The 12,819-nt window shown below is 44.8% G+C and overlaps 2 protein-coding genes across 2 annotated transcripts; one reads left to right on the top strand and one right to left on the bottom strand.

The window, feature by feature from the left end:
* The first annotated feature begins 39 nt into the window (after positions 1–39).
* Positions 40–2,996, top strand: LOC137882333 (required for drug-induced death protein 1-like). The gene is made up of 2 exons (XM_068724589.1): positions 40–400; positions 1,991–2,996. Exons 1-2 carry the CDS (start codon positions 56–58, stop codon positions 2,126–2,128), a joined length of 483 nt encoding a protein of 160 aa, XP_068580690.1. The 5' UTR covers positions 40–55; the 3' UTR covers positions 2,129–2,996.
* A 120-nt stretch (positions 2,997–3,116) lies between these two features.
* On the bottom strand, positions 3,117–12,576 carry ak9 (adenylate kinase 9). The gene is made up of 33 exons (XM_068724577.1): positions 12,496–12,576; positions 12,246–12,346; positions 11,956–12,019; positions 11,825–11,877; positions 11,655–11,751; positions 11,428–11,540; positions 11,137–11,310; positions 10,873–10,983; positions 10,596–10,670; positions 10,367–10,468; positions 10,031–10,170; positions 9,605–9,927; positions 9,306–9,424; positions 9,091–9,226; positions 8,647–8,832; positions 8,262–8,398; positions 7,952–8,158; positions 7,571–7,855; positions 7,347–7,468; positions 6,963–7,182; positions 6,820–6,873; positions 6,515–6,736; positions 6,041–6,259; positions 5,705–5,921; positions 5,422–5,623; positions 5,146–5,292; positions 4,788–5,005; positions 4,463–4,659; positions 4,200–4,369; positions 3,943–4,041; positions 3,698–3,800; positions 3,485–3,599; positions 3,117–3,372 (listed from the first exon to the last, which is right to left on the bottom strand). The coding sequence occupies exons 1-33, from the start codon at positions 12,530–12,532 to the stop codon at positions 3,164–3,166; spliced, it is 4,974 nt and encodes a 1,657-aa protein (XP_068580678.1). The 5' UTR covers positions 12,533–12,576; the 3' UTR covers positions 3,117–3,163.
* Positions 12,577–12,819: the final 243 nt, after the last annotated feature.

Below are 12,819 nucleotides of genomic sequence, written 5' to 3'. Positions count from 1 at the left end.
GGGCTCTGTGCCAAATCCTCCACACAAGGCGGTCCACTGGAATGCACTTCCACTGATGCACATAACATCTGTTGACAACATACCTGACCTCCTGAGGACAGTGGGACAACAAGCAGACGACATGAAGCCCAAATCTCTTCCGTCGAGCTTGTTCGACGGAAATTCTGCATCAGGTGAAACTGTGAATGTGCGAGCAGCAAACTATCAACAGCACGTGGATCACCAAGAGAGTCTGCATCGCTCTGACCACGACGAGAGGCAGAATGAGAGGAGTCACAGACAAGTTCATTTCACATTCCTGCCGGAGAGGTATGAGCCGCTGGTGGATGAGGAGGCGCGAGTCAAGGCAAGAGAAGAGAAGAAGAAAAGGAAGAAAGAAAAGTACAAAAAAGTCAAGAAGGTTGGTGTTCTTCTCTTCTCTGATTGTTTTATTAGATACATTATTTAAATTCATAGAAGTTCATCTACACAAATCCATTGCCACCGTCAAGCTACAAGTTATTCAGAACATGTTTCATCTGCTCGGTGTGAGCGCTGGTTTCATAATTTGTATTCTATGCTGTTGCTGCATAATTCATGTTTAGTTAGTGAGACTATTGAGGTAATAACTAGTCTTAAAATGATGTAATTGAGTTGAGTTCAGCTTTAAAGCTCACAGATCACTAGAAAGTTTTAAAATGAAACGTGATCATCCCAGTGAAGCTTAAAGCTTGCAGTTATGATAACATAACATTTACAGCTGTTATTTACAGCTGTTTCCTCCTTTGGCAACCAGCACCAGCTCGTCTTTGATCTCAGGTCTTAAGTTCTGGACTCGCGCTGACCCGGTCAGACTAAAGACTCTCTAAAGAGCTGTAGAGCTTCATGCAGGTCCTCTGTGTGCTGTAGCTGAGGAGACAGGAGAACGTCCCCACATGCTGCTCTGTTATTGTGCTGTAAATATACTTATATTATCTTATGTGTATTTCTGGTATGAAGATCCTTGATTGATCCAACTCTGTTTGTTTTCTTGTAGTTTCCATTTGGGTAAGTTAAATATAATATAATATTATGTATATATATATATATATATATATATATATATACTCACTCAATATGATCAATCCGCCTCCTTCAAATCATTCTAAAACGTTGTTGATTATTGAAAAACTCTTAAGTTTTGTCTGAACTGAAATCAATGAGTCAAAATCACCGTTTCCCTACAAATCAGAGTTACATAATGTGTGATTTTAATTGGTTAGGGTTATGAAGTGTTATTCTTCTAACGTTTCCACAACCTCTTCATCAGTCAGCTGGTGTTCATGTTCATGCTGAGCAGTACTGAGCAGCTTATCTGTTTTTCATGGCCAGAATGTCACGTAAGCAACTCATAAATAAGTTGTATATAAACAAAGTAAAAGTTAATCGTTGACTTTGGATATAGTTTGAAAAATTTATCTTCAGTCGAGCTCCATTAACTAACTATCACCAGACTATCTCTAATCTTATTATTATAATTAATTATTATGTCTGTTTTAAGTTTAAATATGTTGCTGGTGAGTGGAGTCATTTTTACACACTACACTGAGGAAGCAAGATTGTTTTTGCTCCATTTTTCTAAAACATCTGACTTCCTGTATCCGCTTCATCTGGTCAGACCGTTCCTGTTCAAACGGCAGACAATAGTGTTCACTGGGCTTTTACATTTCAGGGGTAAATAAAGCCTCTCCTCCTGCGGTGCCATTGTTCTGAAGGCCCACATGAGCAGGTTTTCATTCAACAGTTCCTGCCTGAATTCATCTCGACTCTTAATTCCCATATTTGTTAAACCTCATTCTGTCCAAACCACTAATGCAGCTTTTGTAGGTGAATGCTGTGGGAATGCGGGTGATAATTACATGGTTGTGTGGTTTAATTCTTCCCCGAAGCTTTCTTAGAATATAGATTTCTGCTCTGTTGGTTAATTCTGCAGACTTGGTGATTCATCAATAAATGCATGTTTGTCTTTCAGAATGTCGGCAAAGCACTGCGCTCCACCTGGAAGTGTCTGATGCTCGGTCTGTACAATTTTGCCCTCGGCTACTCTACTCCGGTCACGCTGGCGGCTACTTTCGTCCCGGACTTTCACCCCGGCAGAACCACGGCCTGAGCCCGGCCAGGTGCGCCTCCTACTGGCTGCAACGCACACTGCACTGTAGCTCCACACCAGGAGACACTGACCAAAGACTTTATATAGGTTTAGAATGTTTAAGTGTATTAAAATGATTGTTGTTGTTTTTTAGAAGAAGAAAGTAGTTACTAATAATATTAATGATGTGCTAAAGAACTGTTTTGGTAATCTATATTTCATTATTTACACCTGGACTTTTCTTAGTGTGACATTTTGATCCTATCAGTTGTTGTAGCTGTAATAATATACAGTTTTAACCAGATTTACAGGCATAGAAACTTTAAATAAATAGAGACGGAATCTGTGAAATTGCTCTTTGTATAGACCCAATGTGTATGTAGGTTATGCACTCTTTATTAAACATAAATTACATATTGCTCATGCACATATTAACCCCTAAAGAATATGTGCATTTGTCACTGATTTCTTTGTGAAGCGTGTCGCTGCTGTGTGCGTGTGTACAGAGGGAGGATGTGGGGGATGTGGCGTCTGCAGCAGGACAGGAATGACTGGAACATTTACTGTAGCTGCAGGTGAAGTGGATCGGGGCGAAAAACGCCTCTCAGTCAGGAAACAGGGACGTGATCGTCAGTGGAGCACGAGTGAATCGAGGCTGACGGGTTGTGTGGACGGGCAGCGGCAGTAGGAACACCACTGATCTCAAGAGCATTTAGCAATACTCAACCCGTCTGAGCACCAGACAGATGGCCAGCAGACTAATAATGACTGATGAGGAGGAGGAGGAGGAGGAGGAGGCTTTGGATACATTTCTGTTGAAGATGACTCTAAAATGTCAGAGTTTCTGTATGAGTTTGTTCAGTTTGAAAGCTTTTCTTGTCATATTTGTAGGTTGAAAAAAATAAAGTAATAATACAAACTCGTAATTCCCAGAATCTTCTTGAATATAAAAGGACACAAGCTAGTCGTGTGAGGGAATAAAACAAACTTTTATTGCAGGTTGCTTTCAAATACCTTTGTTGCCACACAATATTAACACAGAATGAAGTAGCACAGCTACAGCACACTGCCGGCAACTGGCGAGTCTCTCAAGGCCAGGAACCGATTTAGTTTGAACTCAAAGTCAACGAGACGTTCACCGGGAGGCCGGTACTTCCCTCTCATCGCCGAGCTCAGGTAGGGAATGAGAGCGCAGTTCTCTTCAAACGAGGCCAGCCGCTTTTTGTACTTCTTGCGGCTGTAGTCTGTGCTCTTGTTGTTGAACGCTGTAAAAAAACAACAACACATTTGTTAGATAAAACATAACATAGCTTCGACCATAATTATTAAGTTTCAAGCAATTCACACATGATGCTTCATTTGTGACCCCCTGCCGACCTTTCAGGTAGAAGGCCACATAGAGGAGTGATGATCTCTGTATACTGAGGAAGGGGTGCTTCGGTTTGAGACACCCAACCGCTGTCATGGCCTTAATGACGGACACTGAGACACCCTAAACAAAAAGAATACAGACTTTACTCAAGCGAGACGGATGTCAAAGAGACTTCAGAAACATATATTTAAAATTATAGGTTTGAGTTTGTGTCTGACCTGTTCCAGGTAGCCCAGCGTTGGAAGGGAGGTGAGGGGTACAGGTTCACACAGAGGAGGAACTTTAGTGGGCAGCTTCTGGTCCCAGTAGGCTTCGGGAACCCTTCAAAGATAATATTCCAACACTTTCTACATTACAAGTAGCGTAAAACGTTTAGATATTATTGATATGCACAACTAACTTTGTGAAAAGAACACATGACTTACAAAACGTTTCTGGAATACACAAAGACATAGGTCCCCACCTCAAAAACCTGTCCTGTTTCTGCTTTGTCTCAAAAATGTAGATCCTTTCTCGGTATTCAACAGCATGTTCCATCTTTCCCCGAACCAGAGCGTCGTACCTTGGGACGAGTAAACCTTCCGTGAATGGAGAACTATCTCACGCAGTAGAGCGCAGTGGGCGGTAAGAAGAGATCTGACACAAATGAACTCCGCTTGACATATTCTTTCTATTTGTGTTATAGGGCTGAATACCCCGATGATGTTCGATACAACGCACCTTTGCTTCCCATCCAGATAAGTGACCGGGCAGAAGCCCTTCAGCTCAACTTGCTGCGGGAACCTGTTCTTCACCTGAATCTCAGTCATCTTTCTCGGCAACAGGTGGGCTTGTGGGAGAGTGTGAGCGCAGCCGGGAGACACAAAATGATCAGGTGTGGTCAGGAACCGCTGCGGTTGAGAGAGCGACATACAAATATTTGTATGCACTGGATAGTAAAAAATCTGTTTATGTGGACCGGCTGTCGGCTCCACTACACTGACCTCTAGATGGTCTTCACCACACATCTTGTAATACTGTCCCTTGTACTCAGCTGCGTGAGTTAAGGCTGCAATTTCGGAGCAGTCCACCAGGTGGTAATGTAGAGCCAGGCAGACGGGGCAGTAGTGACCAAACTCTCTAAGCCGACGCTGCAGCTCCTTGGGTGTGATGCACAGTCTCTTGATGGAGGCTGCTTCTCCTTCAAAATTACAAAAAGCAAAGGGAGGATGAACTTCAGATTAAATGTAGGTTTTTTGTAGCACACAGGGTTTGGGCGGTTATTTGACTTTTAAGTGTGAGCTGATTTCTGGATAAGCTTCGACTTACCGCTGCGCGTCCTCTCCAGGTAGTTGGTGATACATTTCACGCTGACGCTGACCTCGTTTATAATGCTGTTCCAGATCCACCATTTGCTCTTCATGCCATCGAGCAGGATCCAGTTCTGATATTGTTCTCGGAAGTGTTGCCTGACATGCTCCATCTCCTTCTTGTAACAGAAGTTGCGAGTGTGGAGGATCTCTGAGCTGTCGTGCGTCAGGTAAGGCCTGCAGTGGGAGGAGAGAGGGGTACACCACATTAACAGTGAAGGTTTGTTATTACAAAAACTGCTCTCACACTTGTGATTTCTGATGTATATTCATCAAGACAATTAGAGTTGATACTGGTGTGTGTTTTTCTCGCTAACTTGTTGGGCTTCATCTTGTCCAGAAGGCCTCTCCTCAGCACCTCCAGCGTGTCCAGCTCCAGCTCAAAAACAATCATGTGAATGATGCTCCGAGACCCAATCAGCTCTGACTGCTGAAGTGTCTTCGGAAAGCCATCCAACACGTACCTGGGATCAAATATTGTCTCCTCAAACACCCTCAAGCAGCAATAAAAGAGTACAGATGTGCAGAATTCTTGAGATTCAGAGTAAGAATAAAGTCTTAGGTTATTCTAAGCCTCGATGCCCCCAGCTTACCCTCGAGTGCTGCAGACCGAGCTCATGAGCGCCACCTCCAGACACTGAACGGCCAGTTCATCGGGCACAGCGGATCCCTGGGAGAGATGCTCTTTCATCCGGACGGCCAGATCGGTGTGCTCATGATCGCTGAGCACCGTACGCATAACACTGCCAATGGACAGACGGGCCAAGCCGTACTTCTGAGCAAACATCTGCGCCACTGCAGAGATAAAGCAGAGTGAGAGAAAGGGTAAAACAAACAACTCCGCTTGGATGATGTCGCCGCTGTCTTGAGACTTACCAGTGGTTTTTCCAGATTTGGGAGGTCCAACAACTGCTATTTTAACAGGAAGGGACTGGGTGGGCTTTGGCTGCCTGAGGTACTTCAAGGGGTTCAGCATGAATGTGTTGCGGTTCTCCTTAGACGCAAAGAAGTAGATATACTGATGGAAGATTATGGGATATGTGGAATTGAGAGGCCACTGCAGAGGCTGGAACAAATCTCTCTCTTTGTACTGCTGTAGAAGGGGGAGGTGTGTGTAGAAAACAGTAAGTTAAAATACTCTGTGCACAGGACAGTCAGGCAAGTATTTGAAATAAAAAAAAGACACAGTGGCCATTCCTAAATCCCGCCTACCTTTATGGGATCCCAGCAGCCAAAGGCACTGTGGAGCTTATAGGAGGAGAGCAGCAGCTTGTGTGCCACGCTGTATGAGACGGGTTGGCATCTTTGGAAGAGCGACTCCCTGTTGGTCAGCAGGGGCTGGATCTTCCGGAGCAGCTGATCCCGCACAATACGGAGCTTGCGAGAGGCACTGATTGAGACTTTGGGTATGTTGAGTTCACTCAGGAGCTCCTGATGACAGAACAGCACAAAGCAGAATGTATGAGTTCATGGAAAATTACAATTTTGTGAATGTACATGATGCAGACTCTCTGTAAAGCCAAAGGATGTGTTCTTGAAATCAGAGTGTAAAATGTCTGTATGTCTTCAGACAACTATTGTGAAACTATTGTAAATCTTATGTAACGTCTGTGTCATTCTCCCGATATAAAAAAGGGTAATAAATGTGTATTTCTGTCTACGTCATGAGGGTTTGTGTCTTTGTACCGTCACAGTATCGAGGCTGTTTTCATCCGTCGCATAGCGCTCTGCTATCTCCATCTCCAGCCTCTCAGACGCTGCCTCCTCAGTCTCCTCATTCTCCATGTCTTTGTTTTCCTCCTCTACAGGAAACTCCTCCTCCAGCAGGGCCTCTATCCCGTCCTCTACGCTACCTGCAGCTTCATCCTCCTCCTCCTCATCGTCTTCTTCATCCTCACGATAGCTGAACTGATGAGTTGGAGATAGGAGGAAGGAAGGTTAAGCCGTGATGGAGAGGGGATGGTAATAATGGTAATAATGAGATTGTTTACCTTTGTTTTTGCTTCACTGGTGAGTTCAGCCCTTCTCTTGGCAATGCTCTCCTCCTGTAGCAAAGAGAAGTACTTGTGCCAGACACTCACACACAATCTATAGTCACTGTCAGGACAATTCGTCGGAGTTGTCCCTTGCTTACCCTGTTCTCTTTCCGCAGATCACAAAGGAGGTTCAGCCGCGCTTCGCGGTGGTTGCGGCGCTCACGCCAGCTCCTCAAGTATGTCGGCAACAGACGCTTCCGGACATCTGTGACGTCCACCGCCATCATTACCACGACGTCAGGGAACAGCTGCTTCTGCAACATGTACTGCACCTCCTCGGGGTTGTGAGGGAAGCCCTCCAAAATAAAACCTGTAGATCTTCAAGATGGAGGAAGGTAAGCTCAACAAATACTTTGTGCTGCCAGGTGTTTTTGGGGACTTACGCTTATTAAGAGTTAATATTACTTTACATTACGTTAATTAGAGTAAATATGACGCATGGGACAGGTTAGAGAGTGTATTTTGTGTTTGTGTATAACTACATGTATGGCTCCTGTTTCCAGTATGGTGCGATAACCATATCCAGGATCTGTGGAGTCAGTGGATCTCCATCAGACAGGTAGGCTTTGATTGCCTCCTCCTCATCGGTCAGAACCACTTCCTGCTGTAGACACACAACATATTTCAAAACATCATCCTCACAGGCATCATAATACTAGAAATACTACTGGAGATCCTGCTACAGTGAAGTTTATCGAAAGCTGACCTCCATGTAATTTGTGCTGGCGGAGGTCTCCTCCAGCTCCTCCGCCTCCTTCTCGACCCCCCCCCTGGCTTCCTCGATTAAGGCCTCCAAATCCCTAGGAGACTCCTCTGAAGACTCTAGCTCGTCAGCGTAAGGAACCCGCGTCTTTGTCTTGGCCATGACGAGCGTTTGGAGTTGCTCTCTGAACTGAATGTGAAAGATGCCGAGCTGCTGGGCGAGCCACTCGCCATGGGTGGTCTTGCCTGACCCTCGGGTGCCGAGCAAAAAGATCCGCAGGACAGGAGGCTTGGATAGAAGGTGATGAGACGCTTGTTAGGGACTTTTAGCTTTTCTTACCCTGACTCTTTCTTTCTCTACTCGTGTTCTCTACTCAGCTTCTACCTTGAGAGGCTCAGCCTGTGCAACAAATTGAACAGGGCTTTGAAGGAAGGAGTCCCTGGCTCCGAGGCTGGAGAAGTAGAAGGTCTTCTCACGGTACTTGGCGGCAATTTCATCCGTACACGGCCACAGAACATTTTGTTTTTTTAGGGCCACGGGGCAGAAATGATGGGTATCGCCTAACAACTTCTTGACTGCTGGGTCACCCTGCTTTCATTGAGAGGAAGGAGATGCTGTTATTAATTAAGGCCTGCATCTTCACTTGTAGTATTGTAAACCAGTTTATGAAGTAAAAAATGACTTCTCCACTGACTTCATTCTCCTCCTCAGCTGCGTCGTTGTCACTGCTGCCCTCCTCGTCTCTCTCCAGCTCAGCTGAGGCCTCGGTCTCCTCTGCCTCCGTGTCCAGGTCCAATGCTGACACCTCAGAAGCAACATGCTCAAAGGGTTCTGAAAAGCATGTGTGCAAACCAGATTGGATTGAGAGTTTTTCTTACCAAACACGGCATCTAGTAGCAGTAGTAGTCACATTATTAGATAAACCATAAAATACATGTTGTGTCACAAGTATATTATAGTTACAATGAATTCACTTGAAACCTGACTTTCCATTCTGGCCAATTAAAAGAGATGAGGTTTGTGGTGTAACAAAAAGAATGATGGACTGTGATTGATGCTTGAAGAAAGGTTGAACTCACTCTCCATTTGATGGACCACCTCTTGAAGCAGGTCCTCGGGGCTTTTGTCGCCCATCTCCAGCACCGAGTGGACCACAGTTAATGCGGACTGCATTTGGTCCCATTCAGACACAAACTGTTGCCGTTGCAGTTTGTGGTCATTCATCTCCGGGCCGTCTGGGTCCCAATGACCGGGTGGCTCCACAGCTTCAGCAACACATAATGTAGATGAGAGAGAGAGAACAGTTCATTTAGGTCAATGCTGCTTTTAGGGTGCTTAAATACAGTATGGTTTACAAATATAAAGAAAGGACTGAAGGATTTAAAACAATAAAGTGTTCAACTGTTCAACACATTTAAGTGCAATGACACATGAACACTGGCAGAACTTTAATATATACTCAAGTCTACATATTTGAATAAAACCACTTTTTGTTTGAAATGAACTGTCCCTGTGTCTCATACCCTGATCTCTATCACTGTCTGTGAGACAGAAGAGGACGTCTGGTAGGATTCCTGCTTGCTGTAAAGCATCCATTTGGGAAAAGTTCTTGGGAAAGTTGTCAAGCACCCAGCCAGCATTAGATTCAGCCTCTTCAATCTGTAAACATCAGAATTCAAGCTGTTTATAGAGGACCAACACCCTCGTGTAAATGCAGCTGCCATGTTTTTTGACATACCTCTTTCACGCGCTTCTGCAGCACCTCAGCATACAGGCTGAGGGGAGATGTGCTCACATGTTTAGCTTCTTCCAGCGCAGACAACACCATGGCTTGGACCTCCGGATGATCCTCTGTCACTGAAAACAGCAGAAAACATTCGCCAACAAATATGGTATATTATGCGGTCACATGGGTCACACGTTCAAATGAATGCTACGCTGTAGTTTGACGGGCCGATCTGTACTATATGTATGTATATGTATACAATACAACAGTACAGGTGATGGTGAAAATCGGGATCATCAAACCCAACTTGCCTGAATTCTGCCCTCCATCCTGCTCCACCTTCATCTTGATCTTCTCTACAGCAATCTGTGTCGTCTCCTCTTTGATTTTGTCAAGCCTCTCCTGCTCAACCTTGGCCAGAACCGGCTGCACCAACGCCTCCAAATCGAGCACCAATGCATCGTAGCGCTGAGCTAGAAGCTTGCACAGAGCGCTCTTCCCTGCCTGTGGAGGTCCAATTATGGAAACTCTGCAAGGAGCTCTGGGCATCGGAGGAAGTAAATACCGTCGGGGGTTTGTGACAAACTTCTGGTAGGCCTCCTCAGATGAGAGGATGTACAATTTGTCCTGGAAGCTGCAGAGGGGTTGACATGAGAGTCGGTTGACATTTTGTACCCGGTCTCATTTGAAGCTGGATAGATTCCCTACCTGCTCACAGCCTACAAACGATCACTCACCCCACACAAAATTCAGGCTTGCCAGGAATAACCGTGCCCTCCTTTAGAGCAACAGGACAAGTTCGGCTCCAGCGGCTCCTTCTCCATCTGAAGCCAGGGGCCGCTGTCCTGGAGGAGGACATTATTCTCACTAGGTCCTCCTGGAAAAGAGATGGAGTTCAATTTGGAATAGATTTAGTGGAGAGAGTATGTTGGAAACGTCTGTTAGAGCATCATTTTAAAAAAATCCAACAACAGGCACATTTATTGCGTCCCCATCACCTTTGTGTTTATAGATGTGAGACATTTGAAATACATTTTTTTAATAAAATCAGAATATGGTGACTAATGGCGGACCGTGTCAACGTCCTCTGGCAGTTCTTCATCATCAGTCTGGTGGAGGAGGACTGGAATGGAGACACGCTTTATTGCCATGGATCCAAGACGGGACATTACAGACTAGAGACAAAACAGTGAACACAATGAATCAGCCCACAGAAAACATGGCTATGTGAACAAAGCTCACACACACACAGACAACACTGCTGTGTGTTTGAAATGGTGAATGTATCTCTAGTGTCTTTACTGAGTGCAGCTCTTCAGGTGTGTTGTTTCCATCCAGCTCCAACAGGTAGAGGGGGTGGTGGCCTGTTATGTAGTCCTGAAAAAAATCAATTAACGTACAATAGAAAATAGTCATTTAGTAACCAGAGTGTTTTCAGGAGGGCATTTCATGTTACCCAGAACAGTAAACCTGGTTGTTCAATCATTGTATTAGTCTGTCAGACCATCTCTTCATCAGCAGATACATCTCAGGTTATGTCACACAAGATATGAAACCACAGGGCATTGGGGGAACTCACCTCCAGTGGTCTGAGCACAGTATCCTTATACATGTTGATTCTAAGAAAAGCATTTCTGGCCAAATGTTCTGGTGTCCACACCAAGCGGCCAATAAAATCCTTTAGGAGTTCCTGCAAGGAAAGCAAACCCAGTTTGTATAACAGGAAGTCATGACAGCACAGACAGGCTAATATTATTAATATTATAATCCAAACCAGATTACTCTCTAACGCCAAAGACAGGACCGGTTAATCCCAGTGGAGGTGTTTTCCCTTAAGCCGTACCTGCTCCTCCTCCTCCTCCTCCTCCTCCTCCTCCTCCTCCACTTCCTCCTCCTTGTTCTCCCTCTTCTTGCTAAACACCTCCTCACGCTTCCACTGGTCCCTGTTGTACAGGCGGCCCGTCTCTGGGTGCTGCTTCAGACCCGACAGCCGATGGACCAGGTCCTTGTCTGCACACTGGTGGAGGATGGCAGCGTTAAGTTCACAGATGTACGGACGTGTTCAAGGTAACTTCAAAAGGAAACGCATCACCTGATGCAATGCACGACTCTCAACAGAGGACGTGTGGGTTACCTTGATGTTGACGATGAAGTCAGGTGTCAGTTTGAGGTTTTTGATCAGCTCCAGCTGCTCATGAATTTTCAGACACTCTTCTGACATGAACGGCAGGCAGCTCAGTACGTACCCTGTGTTACAACACATGCACTGTCAGGTAGGAGCGGTGGCACGGCTCACACACTACAGCGTTCAATTTGAATACATGCCCACTGTGCTGAGACTGATTGAGCTGCATGATTTACCATAGTGCTCCACATCTGGTGAGTCAAGTCTGGCAAGAATCAGCTGGAGCACCATGTCTTCTGGTACACTTCTCCCCTCAGATAAGATGTTCAAGAGCTAAAAGAAAAAGAAATTCATATATACACAAACACATGACGTTCAAAAGGATCACTTCACCTTTGATACTCACCTCTATGCCTTGCTTTGTTTTATTCTTCAGGTGTGTGTTTAGCAGATCTGTGTCTGAAAAACCATAAAAGCTGATGAGAGACATCTGAATTAATATGAGACAAGGACCAGAAGTACAACGATTGTACTTACCATCAATTAGGATACACTTCCAGGACTCTGCAATGTTTTGGGCCAAGGTGGATTTGCCAACACCCTGACACAAAGAACACCACAACGTTCATATGGAGTCACTGGGTTATGTGGACGGTATTAGAACAAAAGCCAGAGTTTATTTATTTGATGTAATAACTTCAGGCTGCATGCATATTTGCGTATACTAGCAAAGGTGTGTGGAACCCATTTCTGTCTGTGTGTATGTGTGTGTGTGTGTGTGTGTGTGTGTGTGTGTGTGTGTGTGTGTGTAAGAGAAAGATAAATACCGGTCTTCCGACTATGATGAAGCAGGTGGGTTTGGCCAGAAGAACCTCTCTCTCAGCTTCATCTTCTATCAGGTTGTCCACTAGACGCTCCACTTGAGCTTCTTGCATATCAATGCAACATACAGAGAGATTAATGAGTCAAAGACAGAACAGTGATAGACAGCTTCTCAATTTCTTGAGAATAATTCATCATTATTATTTAATTTTTTTTAAAGTTATTTCTGTAATATTTTAAGAGACGTCTACTCACCATTACTTTGGAGCATTCTTAAGTCCTTTTGATCCATTTGATCATCGTTTGTTTACTAGAATAACGTCACCTTTAGGGAACCTAACGTGTGTTCTAGGTTAATAGACACCTGATACGGTTGCCGTAGAAACAAACAAACTAAGAGGAGGAGGGAGGAGGGGGGCTGGACACACACACTTTCACTTTGAGACTTGACAGTAAGTTTGCAGCGTTAAGAGGTGTGTGTGTGTGTGTGTGTGTGTGTGTGTGTGTGTGTGTGTGTGTGTGTGTGTGTGTGTGTCCTCACTTATAACTGCCACACAACTTTGGAGCTGCTATCTGCCA

The sequence above is a fragment of the Cebidichthys violaceus genome, unplaced genomic scaffold, assembly GCF_023349555.1.
Source record: "Cebidichthys violaceus isolate CVI_PGR_0920_01 unplaced genomic scaffold, fCebVio1.0.p SCAF_31, whole genome shotgun sequence".
NCBI lineage: Eukaryota > Metazoa > Chordata > Actinopteri > Perciformes > Stichaeidae > Cebidichthys > Cebidichthys violaceus.
Note: the sequence above shows the minus strand (reverse complement) of the source record. Positions and strands in the feature narration are given on the sequence as shown.